The following is a 14,045-nucleotide window of genomic DNA, read 5'->3' as shown; positions in this document are numbered from 1 at the left end:
GAGGCCATTTGAAACACTGCTGCCAACGTCTTCTTTCAGCCACTCAGTTCAGTGATCCATATAAGCTCTCTGGTATAGTTATGAATCATCTGTGCTGCAGGTTTTTGGGTTTTTTTTTTTTTTCAGTTCTGCAGGTTTTTAAACTTATTTTTAAGTGAGGTAATGAACACATAATATAAAATTCACTCTCAACCATTTTTATATGTGCAGCTCAGTAGTGTTAACCACATTCACATTACTCTGTAACAGATCTTTTTTTCATCTGGCAAAACTGAAACACTACACCATTAAACAGCGGCCCATAGCCCCGACCACCAAACCCCTGACAACCACCATTTTCTTTTCTATTTCACGATTTTGACTATTCTTGACTCCATCATTTTATGTCCAGTGTACCTGTATCTTTATATTTAAGGAGAACATCTTACAGAGAGCATGTAGTTAGGACTTGCTTTTATTTCCCAGCTGACAATCTATCTTTTAAAGGGAGTGCTTAAACTCTTTCCATTTCACAGAATTATCAACATACTGTGTTTAAATGTACCAACTTGCTGGGGCACCTGGGTGGCTCAGTCGGTTGAGCATCCAACTTTGGCTCGGGTCATGCATGATCTCACAGCTCGTGAGTTCAAGTCCCACATAGGGTGCTGTGCTGACAGCTCAGAGCCCAGAGCCTGCTTGGGATTCTCGCTCTGCCCCTTCCATTCTCCTTCTCTGTCTCTCTCTGTCTCTGTCTCTCTCTCTCAAAAATAAATAAACGTTAAAAATTAAATAAAGGTACCAACCTGCTCTTTTTTTTTTTCTATTTCTCCTATCTGTTCCTTGTTCATCCTTCCTCTTTGCTGCCTTCATTCAGATAAAACTGAGTAGTTTTAAAAATGTTTCCAGTTCATTTTCACCATTGGTTTATTAACTATATTTGGTTGTTTTATTGTGTGTGTGTGTGTGTGTACGTGCGTGTGTGTGGTTGCTCTGGGATTTACAACATACACCTTTACATTAACATCATCTACCTTCAATTAATAATACACCTCTTCACATATTCCATGGTCTACTTCCTTCCATGCCCCTCTGTCTCTGTGCTAGTGTCATCACTCATTTTCATCCTATGTTATAAATTCCATAATGTATTATTATGTTCACTTAGCATAATTTTCTTATTTTTTTTCTTTTATATTTGCATAGATACTTCCCATTTTGAGTTCTCTTCATGTCCTTGTGTAGATACAGATTTTTATCTAGTGTCCTTTTCCTTTACCTAAGTAAATTCTTTCATCTGTCTTGCATGGTATCTGATAAGAAGTCTGATTTTTGCTCCTTTGTATATCAGATACATTCTCCTTTTCTCCAGACTGTTCTTCAAGACCTGTTCTCAGCAATTTGATTATTTTGTGCTTTGGCGTGGTTGTTTTTGGCTTGGGGCTAACTGAACTTCTTAGATCTATGTGTTTTCATCACATTTGGATAATGTCCAGCCATTATTTCTTCACAACACCGAGTACTAACCACTATACAATCACAGCCTGGCCATTATTTCTTCAAATAATTTTTCTGACCTTCCCCATCCTGATGGTTCAATTGTACATACGTTAGACTACTTAAGATTGCTCCATAGGTCACTAAGGCTTTGTTCATTTTCTTAGTCTTTTTCTCTAACTATTCAATCCAATCAATTATCATCAAATGCCAGATGATGCAACTTTTGCATTATCGAAGACTATAGCTTGTTGTGTCTTTCTCTACAGTGCTGGATTTTGTTCTAGCACAACTGTGTAACTTGCAGATCAGTTGGACCCTTTCAGGTTTTGCTTCTCGTGTCCATCATGGCAAGCCCCTGACCAGACTACCGTGGGACTAACTGAGCCCCATGACTAACCTGTGACCCTTCTGAGACCTCTACCAAATGCCTCATGTATGAAGGGGTCTCTCCATTCTGGGTATGTGTGAACTGTATGTGAGCTCTAAGAACTGTTCCACTTTGTTGCCTTCCTTATTCTTTCCTTGTCCTCCTGCCACACATAGGTAGATCATTACTTAGGCAAACCCTTTCAAGGCGACCACTCTGAAGATCTCCAGAGCTCTCTGTACAACTTCTCCCTCGCTATTACTGTTCCCCTCAGAAACCAGTTTGCCTTGACCTCTCCCAAATCCCAATCACTGCCCACCTAACACAGTGACAGCTAGGCCCTATTTGGACTCTTCCTTCTGGCTTCGCCCTTAGGTTGTAGGCTAAGGCACCAGTAGAGTTCACCTCCTTTCCCGCCTTACTCTCCAGGATCATAGTCCTTATCTGCCTGTTGTTCAATATGTAAAAACATTTTATACCTTTTGTCTGGTTTTCTAGTTGTTTATGGTAAGAGGTCAATTCCCATGGCAATTAATCTCTCATGGTCAGAAGCAAAAGTCCTCCAAGGGTTAAATAAGCTATATTGACAGTTATAAACTGTGAATCAGTATGCAAATGTTAGCACATGAAAACACACCTAGGTAAAGAGAAACACTTACCTCAGGATACAGATTTTCCTTTTTTTGTTTAAAAACAAAACAAAACAAAACAAAACTCTACCACAAAGACTAGTTCACAAGGGAGAACATAACTGAAATATTCTGGAGAGGTTAATTTTCCCCAAATCAAAATTTCCAAATTACTCAGAGCATGAAATCTCTTCAAGAAGTGTTCCTTTTTACAAAGCACTGACCCTATAAAAATGCAAATAACTCCTGGAGAGAATAGCACTTTACATTTTCCTCAATTAAGAAGACTACAGTTAGAATGGGTCATCTGTGGGTAGCAGGAGCCATCACAGCGGAGGGAGTTGGGAGTGTCTGGGTTGTGAGTGGAGGAGAATTAAGTTGAAGGAGAAAGTACATTGCTAACGGGAAAGAAGGAGGGCAGAATTATCAACTTCATAGCTTTGCCCAGGGCAGGCCCCAAGGGAAAGGATTTGTCTGCCTGCTATATTTCCCTTGGGTACTATCTGTAATTACCATCACAGCTCATTGATTTTCAATTCTTTCTATTAATACATTTATTGGCCATTCTGACATTATTAAAATCAGTCCAACACTGCTTCTTTAGTGGAGGATAGCTTTTCCTTAAAATGGGTTTTGCAAGCACAGAGATTCTTTCCTGTTTTTTTTTTTTTTTTTAATGGTCTTCTTGTATTAGCAAGAAGACAGCTCCTGCATGTTTTTCTTTGAAGCCAGGTAGCGACATGCAAAGATTTCACTACAGATCAAAAGATCTCAAGCAGTGGGTCATCAGAAAATATTAAATGATAAGCAAATTCATATGTCTAAGATAAGTCTACCAATTTACTAGCTATGCTGGCTCCTGTTCCCCAGTAGGGGAGGTAATAATGAGGCTCTGTTAAAGGGTAACGCAAGTGGCATTTTTATAATGTCTTTTCTTTCCTTCTGATAAAGTCATTAAAGTAACACTGTCTTACTAAGCTTTTACACACAGATATATATTAAACCTTTTATGTTAAATTAAACATAACGCTTTACTGAGGTAAAGAAAAGGCTTTGTTGTTGGGTTGTTGTTTTTTTTTTCTTTTCTCTAAAGCTACTAAATGTTCATGTAACTGCCTGTCTTGAACATTCCCTAGCCCATGGGTACGTCTGGCTACAATACTTGCACCTGTCTCTATTTCTTTATTAAGCCTAAAGATTGAGGTCTTTTCCAAAATAGCACCTGTCTCAAAATTCTCAATATTCTACAGTCTGGCACTGGCTCTCACTTACAATAAATAGCATCTGAATCACTATTTATTGAGCCCTGACTAGCTCTAAGCTCCTTGTACTGGGATGATGAGGAATAATGAGAAACATCAAGCAAAAACTCAATATAGCTGACTTCATGGTACTAGTCAGTTCTTTGTGTTACAGAAATGCCTTCACCACCTCGTTATGAATGTCCTGCAGAATGGTTTGCAAAAGTTACTGCAAGCTAGGAAAAGGGCCATTATTCCCTTCTGCCCTGCCTCTAAAATTAGGGAGCTCAGAGGGATCTTTGGCCTGGCATTTTTTTGTTAGGAAGCCAGGGAGAATACAATTAAATCTGTCTGCTGCCATACCTGCACCCTTCCCCACTCCACACCTGTCGGAAAGAGGTGTTAGGCTTCGTCCCCCAGTGGAACACACAGGGTCTTTTTACGGCCCAGTCACTGACTCCCTTAGAGTACTTCAAACTGGCAAAACACCGAACGTCTTTCTCTCTCTCTTTGCTCCACTCTTGCCACTACTCTGCCTACATGCGCGCAGGTCAGAATTGCACCGGCCTCTACAAGGGAAGGAAAAGGGAGGGGAACCACAGGCTTTAGCACTGCTGTGGTTGGTGAGGGACTCAGGTCAGCTCCTTCCCCTCAGACTCAGAAAACAGTGAGGCTAACTGAGTGAGGCATGTTTCCCTCATGTCTCCCTCTGACACCTGTGCACCCATGTATTTTTATATTTGTATTTAGAGAGCTTCTTTTCCTTTTTAAACATTTACTTTCAAGAATTTCAAACATACACAAAATCAGGCAGAATGGTTACACGAGCCCCCTGTTGTGCAGCTTCAATAATGACTGAATCCTGGCCAGTCTTATCTTTCTCCCCATCCATTCTGCTCTCCCATTTCATTTGCAGCAAATCCCAGACAACTAATCATCTCACCTGTAAATATATCAATAAGTTATCTCTGAAGTATACAAACTCAGAATTCCTTTTTTAAAAAAATGTGGCCAAATACCACTGCCACACCAAAATTTGGTGTCTTTTTGTCTTAACAAACTAATGGATTTCTGGCGTCATTATTCCATTTTTTTTTTTTTTACATGATAAAATCTAATCAGATCTTGAAATTTTTCTCCAGATATGCTTAAATAGAAATTCAAATAAAAAAATAAGGGTTCCAGTTTGAGATTTCCCTTAAATGTTCTTTTAAAATTATAAATTAACTCAGATGTTTAGTCCCTACTAAATAAGATAGGAAAATTGGCAACTATTGAAATTCGAGGAAATGGTGTCCTTTTTATTCCTGCTTTTCTTCAAAGGGAGAACATTTATTCAACACCCACTACATGCAGGCAGGCTCTCGTGAGGCTGGGTGATTCACTTCACTTCCCAGAAGAGGAGAAACAGGTGGATGGAGACCAAACGGGACCCACACCACCGGCCCCTGGCTGACTGAGCGTCTGAACTCCAGTCTGTCCGTCTTTAAACTCTATGCATTTCTACTTCCACAAACGGGTAGCTTCCTATAATGGCAGTATACTGTAGTAGGATTGTTCAACTCATAATGGGAAATGCTTTCTCTCCCTCCTGGCCCGTTACCAGACTCAGACAATGTCAGATGGATCCTGGGCAGGCTTTTAATACCCCCACTGTACAGATGAGGACATAGAGGCCTGGAGATCAGAAGTAACTTCCCAATGCCATTCGAGCCGGTAAGCTGCAAGGCCAGGAACAAAACCACATTTTATGTCTTTGAGGCAGTACCCTTTCTCTGCCACTGCCTTATCTCTGGGTGGAATCGTTCCAGTCCTCCTCTTCCTGTTTTAGTCCTTTGCTTAGTAACATGTTAGAACATCCAAAGGCTGACAGCATTCGGGAAGCTCTTGTAACAGCAGGACACAAGCACCAAAGGTCACAGTCAAAGTCATTCCAACACTCCTTGCTGTGCCCCTGAAGTGTATCACAAGAGCACATGCCCTTCCCATGGACTGCTTAGCAGCGTGTGCTGTATTACCGACAAGCCTGGAGAACACGGAAGTCACATTTCAAGAGCCTGCAATAATAATCTACTCAGATGTCACAAAACTGAGGATGCAGGAGTCCTAGAATCCCAAACAGAAGTCGGTGTCAGACAGTCGGTGTCAATATGCTCCTCTATCTATCCAAGTGCACATGGCTGCAAGGTGAAGACTATGTCACCAGTGAGCATGTATGTTGCCAGTATTTCCAATTTTGTTGTTGTTGTTGTTGTTGTTCACAACAACTGGATGAAGTAGGAAGAGCAGGTTTATAACAAGCTCTTGACTGGTCTCGTAGTTCTTCACCATGCCAGTTATAATGCCGAGATATGTAAAGCATGGATTTCCTGGGCACTTACCATGTGCCAGGGCCTACAAGAAAAATACGCGAAATAGTTCTTGTCCTCTAAGAGCTCGCAATCTGACTGAAGAGATCTGACCACATCCGCACACTATAAAACACACACACTTAAAGAGAATGAGGCAAGGCAGCCAGAACTTTTCAGAGAAGAGAGAAAGCAGAGTGGCTGACCTAGGCCCAGTCCATAGTCTGTCTTCCCACTCTGAAATGTGGTCATTGGGTCCTGAATTCCTTGGAGGGGTGGGGGGAGATGTATAGAGCAGCTGACAGTGGAAGACCTAAGGAACTATTTTTAGCCAGAAGGGGAGAAGGGCATACATGCCTTCGTGGTGAATCGCTTAAACAGGATGTCGTGTGAAGTAGCGTATCTTTGCGATGCCTCCTAGAGCCTGAATGGCAGACTCAACTTTACTTCCCCAAGAGATAGACGTTAAATGTCATGTCTTAAAAAACAGCCTCAAAAGTAGGTTTTCCAGAGTGATTATGGGATCCGATCCTTGGCATCAAGCTCATGCTTTCTCATTCATCGTTGTGATTCGGGGATTGTTTCCTCTAACTTTGTGTCCATTGTAACTAACAGCTCATCTTTTTTCAGAAGCCGATAATCACACGTGTGATTATTTTAATTTCACCAAGTTTTACATTTTCTTACAAAGAATCAAACTTCAACCAGCTTTTATCAGTAAATGAGAAAAGAATCCTGTAAGACTGAGGGGCGCCTGGGTGGCTCAGTCAGTTAAGCGTCCAACTTTGGCTCAGGTTATGATCTCACAGTTTGCGGGTTCGAGCCCCGCGTCTGGCTCTGTGCTGACAGCTCAGAGCCTGGAGCCTGCTTCTGACTCTGTGTCTCCCTCTTTCTCTCTCTGCCCCTCCCCCGCTCATGCTCTGTCTCTGTCTCAAAAATAAATGAAACATTTTTAAAAGTTAAAAAAATAAAGAATCCTGTAAGATTGAAATAAAGAAATCTTTAGCCTACTAACATTCCTTATCTAAAAAGAGTTCTGACTCTGAAATTATACAGCATATTACTCATCCCATTATCCCCAATTAAAAACTCCAGTAAAATGACCAAGAGTGAAGTTCACTAAAATCTAGATTTAATTCTAACTTTAAAGAAGAACTGATGTACAGTATTGCAAGTGACTAAATACAAATTATTGCTTTCCATAAATAATTAGGTCATAAGACATCCCCTTAAACACTGTGGGCTACTTCTCTTGAAGCTTTACTGTGAAAGAGAATGAAATTATATCTGCCACGTATTTAAGAAATACAAAACTAAAGAAAAGACTAAAATCAGGGTTTTCTCTCCCTTCCTTCCAGGTACATAATCTAAATTAGGGTTAAAATACTAACATCAGCTCCATTCACAAGAAGGAAAAATTGATTTTAATGAGTAGGCATTAAGTAAAACCTATGAACCTACCATTTTTCCTGTCTCTATTTAAGGGCAGGAAATACTTTCCATAAATGATGTGGCCTGAGGTTCTTATTCACACTGTAAAACTTCTGGAACTATTGGCTTTTGTTTTTTGTGCATCTCAATCTTTCAAACTTACTATAAAACTATAAATTGATAATAAAGGAGAGAGAAATATCCTGATATCACCAAACATTCCCAGAACCAGTGACCACAATGCACCATCGTGGCTCTGACTAGCGGTCTCTGACTGCCTTCTGTACTTTTCTGCCCTCCTCCAACACACATGACTTGAGTACCTTTACTGCTATTCAAGTTGAAGAATATATTGTGGAATAAAAAGCAACAATGTGCAATATGCCACTTTTTCATTTTGTCATCGACAATGAAAAAAAGTTATCCTCTGTGAATGAGATGCTACGGTCTATGCGATGTGTTAAATGAGGGGGTTTTGGAAATTTTATGAAACTGGCTCATGCACCTAGATTAAGTAAACAGAAATTCCAAAGAAATAAAACAAATCCTTCCTGTGTTAGGGTAAACAGCAAAGGTAATAACTACTTGGCTGGGAGGACAGAGAGTTTAACTTGATGAATCAGGCTAGAAAATCCAGATGAACATAAGACTTCTTCCGAAGCTTTGTCTACAATGAACAAATGATGTTAACAGCTGCCACACAGTCTTTCTTTCACGATGCTCCACTGCCTAAGTTTTAGGATGAGCCCAGGTGAGTCATCATGTCATACACAGAACTGGGAAGGTGCGTTATTGGTTGACATACCCCACCAAGTTCATTGCAGAGCTACTACAACGAACACAGAACATAAAGGTGAAATGATATCCCCTCCCATGATGGGGGTCTGTTTCAGACACAGGCTTAGAGCGAGGAAGAGAAATATACATTGGGATGCCATACACCCTGCCCTATATTGCTCAGGAATGTGGAAGTTACTGGAGAAACCCTCTACATGCTACCAGCTGGATCCATTACCTCAGTTCCTCATTACCAAGTCCTTTTAACATTTAATAGTATCCTAACCCCTTGAATGGGGTCCCACATGCACACAGATTCTTATAAGTGAAATTTTATTCATATTTGAAATTTCTTCTGATGGCTCACTTACAAAATATTGCCAATGTTCTGCTTTTTTTGAATAAGAGCTATACGAACAAGATCAAGTATCTAATTTATGTACTTTTTGTGGTCATCTGTACCGTCTCAGTGGTGGTAGGTTAGCAGCATAGGTAGGCAGTGTACCCAGGCACAGGAGCAATGCTTTCTCACTTCAATACAAAACATGGTCAGCCAATGCTGCAGTCATACTGCCCTTATAATTTTAACTTGCGAAGCTACAAATGTTAATGATAAAATCACCCACATCCTTTTAAAGATGTGTTCTTAAGTCTTCATATTTTCAGTAGCCATGAGTTAATTTGTCAATTTCGCTATGTATCCTTAAGTAAGCCTTTTTTTTTGCTTTTATGCGCATTTCAAACTCACTGACCTGTATTTCCTCAACTATCCTCTAGCCCTCATAAAGTTTAAAAGGGTAAATACAAATGTCAAAAGGGAAATCAATCCAACAAACAGTAACATTCTCATACCTGTACTCTGTAATTTCCCAAGAAAGAAAGAAGCCATTTTGACATGGAGTTTATAGTCCCATCTTATTTTTTAATACTTCCCTCTTTGCTCTGAATTTTTTAATAGCTTTTCAAAACATTCACTAATTTAAATAAACCATATGGTTGTTACAAGGTCACTGTGCTTTCCTGATTTTAGGAAGTTATCTTCTCCAGGTTAGGAATATTTGAGTCGCAAATGGATGAGAATCAGTCTCTGGTGATTTTTACTTAAGAGAGAAAAGCCAGGCAAGTGCAAATCAGAACCGTTCTGCAAACTTCGATATGCTCTGTAAATGACTGCGACTATCATAAAGAGAAGAGGGTGGGGCGTCATTGAAACTTACCCCTTGTTCAGATTCCAAAAGCTCTGTTTTGACTCTGACTGACGGCATCCCATCAAGCATTAACATTCTGTTCTCAAAGGTGTTGATATTCTGAGAATAAAAAAGAGAGAGAGAGGGAAAGTCCGTTATACAGCATTCAAAACAGGACATCTGGTAGAGTCTTCCTTCACTGTAGTACGTTTAGTACTGCTAACCTAATTTTTTAACAATGAAGTATAATTAAATGAGAATAGCAGTATAACCAATTATGCCCCCTTTCTGAACTATCATTTGAAATAATGACCAAGAAGTTGAATTAATCAGTCTGATTCGCTGACCTCTGGGTTGGAGGTCAGACTATAATAAACTGGAGTAAAGAAACCTTAACATTAATATATATAGGGCTGGAACAATTCATCACACTTTCGCAGTAGTGGAGGGACACAGAAGACAAGTTTCCTTCTTCCTGAGTTCTGGAGGTTATATTGTGCAGAAATCCATAAAAGGGAAAATAAATAAAAATAATGACGATGCTCTCATATTATTATCAAAGTCTACATAATTTAAAAACCAAGATAATATAATTCTGGACACTAAATTGTGATATGACAATTCAGATCAAATGAAAATTTCTATATATCCACCCCAAACATCTATTTCAAGAACAACTAGTATAAATTTTGGATTCAGAATGAATTTTTAAGCTGAAGTCGTGACCAAAAAATAAATTTGTTTTCTGTTTTGGTGTATGTTTGGCTGAATTTGCCACTTCTTTAAAGGAGAACCTATTTCTATTGTGACTCAATAGAATTTCAAACAATATTTACAAACAGATTAAATCAAGGTTATTTTCTACTACTTTTCACTGCTTTGGGGATTTTCTAAAGTCAATAATCTATGAAGGGAGTCAGAAAGACACTTACCAGTGCTTGCTTCAGGCCAAAATCATGTTTTAAAACATGTTTAGAATGGCAATTTTACCTTCATATCCTGTCCAAACTAAGAAACAAAAATGACTAGACTTGAGTTTTTAGAATGGTTTCTTTACTCAGTCACAGAACATAAGCACATGATACTAACGTGGTCTCATGAAAAGAAAAAGAGATCTGTTTCCAAATATTTTGCCTACATGATGACAAAGGTTAATAGCATTTCTAAACCTGCAGGTTTTTGCCCTTCACATAGCTGCTTTTCTATCAAATAGACAGTTAAATAAAAACAACTCCCACTTCGACAAATCATAAATGTTTTTATTACCAAATAATACCGACAGAGTGCAGTATAGTAAAGCTCTAATTATCTCTATTTCTTGCCACTCCTTTTTGTTTAAGAAAAAGAAGAAATAAAATTTATAGGGCCTCTTATCACAAATATTTGCTCTGAGACATCAACAGGAAGAAAAAGCAAATTTACTCTTGAGCTAACTAATGAGCATTTAAAAATTCCATGCTACCTAGCCTATCAGGTAATAAAAAGAAGAAAAATTACTGTCAGGTTCTTTTCTTAGAAATGTGCAGTATTATTAAAACTGGCAGGATACATTTTTTTAAATTTGTGCTTTTGACTCGTCCATATTTTGTAGGCATTTTGCATCCTAATAGCTCAGAGCAGAAAGAACTGTGGTATCCCTGGCAAGCTCAGTTAATTTGTTCCAAGCTTGAAATCCTTTCATGGAGGCTGGTGAGTTGTTTACACATCAGGCATGGATCTCAAATCCTAATGTGCCACTTGCTTCCGTGATTGGAAGCAGCCAGCTTGGCTTGCAACCACCCAGTTTCAAGAAAGCCTTCCCGCAGACGGCCAGCCCTCAACACCCCTGCCCTTCACAGCGGCCAGACACCTACCCTAACAAAGCATCCCCTAGGCTGTTTGCTTGGTAGACAATGAAGAATGAGTTGATATTGCTTCCTACCCCAGAGGAGGTCTTGCCCAGACGAAAAGGGAAGAAGATGCCTTGCAAAGGCAGGGAAAAGACAAAGAGCGATTCTGGAAAGACAGGTTTAATGAACTGTTGGAATCTGATTAGAGGCTAATGTCCCTTTTAGTGCTTTGTACCAATTTACAGCTGATATACTTTCACCACGCTCCTCACGGGCTGTGATAAACTCATTAGTTTAAAAAATGCAAGCTAACCAGAGTCTTTGAAGTTAAAAACTGATAAATCATGAAAACCTGATTGGGCCCATGTTCCATTTAGCACATTTAAATATCACTGTATTTTCATGATTTTTTAATTGTTATTCTTGAATAATTCTACATGTGTTAAAGACAGGATGTACATTTGAGTTTCATACAAAAGTGGAAAAATAAAACCTACTGAAAGTTTTTCAAGGAATTAAGCTTTCTCTGGAAATAATTCCCTTTCCGTGATTTTCCAGGATCATCCACTGCCACAGTCATAATAAACACCATAAATAACTATGTTCACAACTAAAAAACCAATCATTAACTACTAAACTCAACTAGTGCAGATTCAATCTGTATATATGCCTGAAAGCAATACTGTAAATATTTATAAAGCACATTAATCTCTACATTCATGATTCTAACCCTATTTAATATAAACATAGACACTGAGCATCATACCATATTCCAGACCAGCCCAGAAAGGGTAGGGTTTTTATAAGGCACATGGTAATTGTATAGAGGATATAGTACCTGAAACAAAATAATAGATTTATCTCTCTAAGCTAAAATCAGATACATACCATCTCAGTTGACTGTAGACTTTGAATATGTAATAAACTCTAATAATTTGAAATTGCTGTCAAACATATCTCGCCATGATCTTAATCAAAACACATTTGCTGTGGAATCAATAGCTCAATTGATTCCCAAGAGGTAAATAAAATTACACAGTCATCAATTTTAGTAACATGGTACTCTTCCTATATTTATGTTGTAATAAGCATTTTAATATTATAAAACTCTATATAATTTATATACGTGTGTATATATGCATATTATCAGGTACACACATATGCGTATACACTTAAATTACTTGTTTTGCATGAGTACATTTTATTAATTAAAGCAAAAGTTACCATCAGATTTATTAGCTCGCTGTTGACCAATTACATGTGCACTGAATGAGAACTGTGTCTGGACCTTCCTGTTTGCCAGGTAAGATCTGCAACACAGAAGTCCAGCTGACAGCAGCTCTCCTAATTCAACCAGTACAAGCACAAACTTCAGTGATCCTAACATCACAAAATATTTTGAATGGAATGTGCAGGAATTGGGACCGATACTCAATGATCATCTCATAAAAACACAGAATGGGGGGGCGCCTGGGTGGCTTGGTCGGTTAAGCATCCGACTTTGGCTCAGGTCATGATCTCACGGCCCGTGAGTTCGAGCCCTGCGTCAGGCTCTGTGCTGACAGCTCAGAGCCTGGAGCCTGTTTCAGATTCTGTGTCTCCCTCTCTCTCTGCCCCTGCCCTGTTCATGCTCTGTCTCTCTCTGTCTCAAAAATAAATAAACGTTAAAAAAAATTTTTTTAATAAATAAATAAATAAATAAATAAATAAATAAATAAAAACACAGAATGGGGAAGTAACGTTCCCAGGGCAACTACTACAATCTATCTCCCCTCGTCCTCCCAAAATGCAAGTCTTTTCTTCTCTCTCCTCTTGACCGTGGGCCATCTGGTTCTTTGGAGAAAACGCAACTATTTTATCACAACCCCAAACTTGTGCTGAAACACTAGAGAATCAGTGAATTCCTCTTGCTTTTTATAGGTGAGGATCAACAAACCTAAGAAATTAGAATTACACTCAGCCAACAGTTTCAGATATCTAACGCTATGCAACAAAACACATCATAGCATACAAAAACAGTCATTTTCTTATTATCTTGGTACCAAACATAACAATAAAACGTAATATTTGCATATTTATTAAGGATGAGGCCTTGTACCAAGAGATACTCATTTAGTCCTTACAGCAACCCCAGAGGTCAAGGCTGTGTTATCTGAAGATGAGGCATCTGAGACACAAGGAGGTTAAACTGTCCAAGGTCTCAAGATTATTAAGCATTATCCCTCTGTTCCAAACCAATTCTTCCGCCCTCCCCCATACTTACTCCTTGCCCCCTCCTCCCCCTCCCCCGCCATCTCTCCCTCAGGAGCTCTGGGACCTCAGTGCACAGCTCCTCTCAGAATTGAGCTGATTTAGTAGGTGAACTGAATGTATACCTTCTGGTCACTGATGAGAATCAACATTTGGGGAAATACCAGTAACAGGTTAAATAAAACCATGGTTTCAAAGCTATCTCCTTTTTCTTCTTTCTTTAAACTTTCAACATATTTTCTTGGCTTTATGAGATTATACATCCTATCCTAGAAATATCTCATAATTAATTTAGCAAGTCAATCCCATCCTGATTTCAACATCCAGAAAAATCTATGGTAATCTCATCTGCTACCCAGTGTTTTGAAAATATTCATATACCGTTGGTGGCTCATTCAATATTTTCGCAAGAGCTTCATGTACTTGCATGATACAGGAACTTCATCTCCTACACTGGACAGATACTCAAGAGAGAGATAGCTGGGCATTTAATTTATAATCACTTAG

The 14,045-nt window shown here is 38.9% G+C and overlaps 1 protein-coding gene across 30 annotated transcripts in view; it reads right to left on the bottom strand.

Moving 5' to 3' along the window:
• Positions 1 to 14,045, bottom strand: part of KLF12 (KLF transcription factor 12) — a 453,354-nt gene that overhangs the window by 243,284 nt on the left and 196,025 nt on the right. For all 30 annotated transcript variants that reach the window (XM_086710407.1, XM_086710520.1, XM_086710513.1 and 27 more), the window contains one exon: positions 9,490 to 9,579. In XM_086710407.1, the coding sequence (XP_086566533.1) occupies positions 9,490 to 9,579 (90 nt within the window). The remainder of the gene's footprint in view (positions 1 to 9,489; positions 9,580 to 14,045) is intronic.

Source organism: Puma concolor, chromosome A1, assembly GCF_028749965.1.
Source record: "Puma concolor isolate L17-30 chromosome A1, mPumCon1.1.hap2, whole genome shotgun sequence".
NCBI lineage: Eukaryota > Metazoa > Chordata > Mammalia > Carnivora > Felidae > Puma > Puma concolor.
Note: the sequence above shows the minus strand (reverse complement) of the source record. Positions and strands in the feature narration are given on the sequence as shown.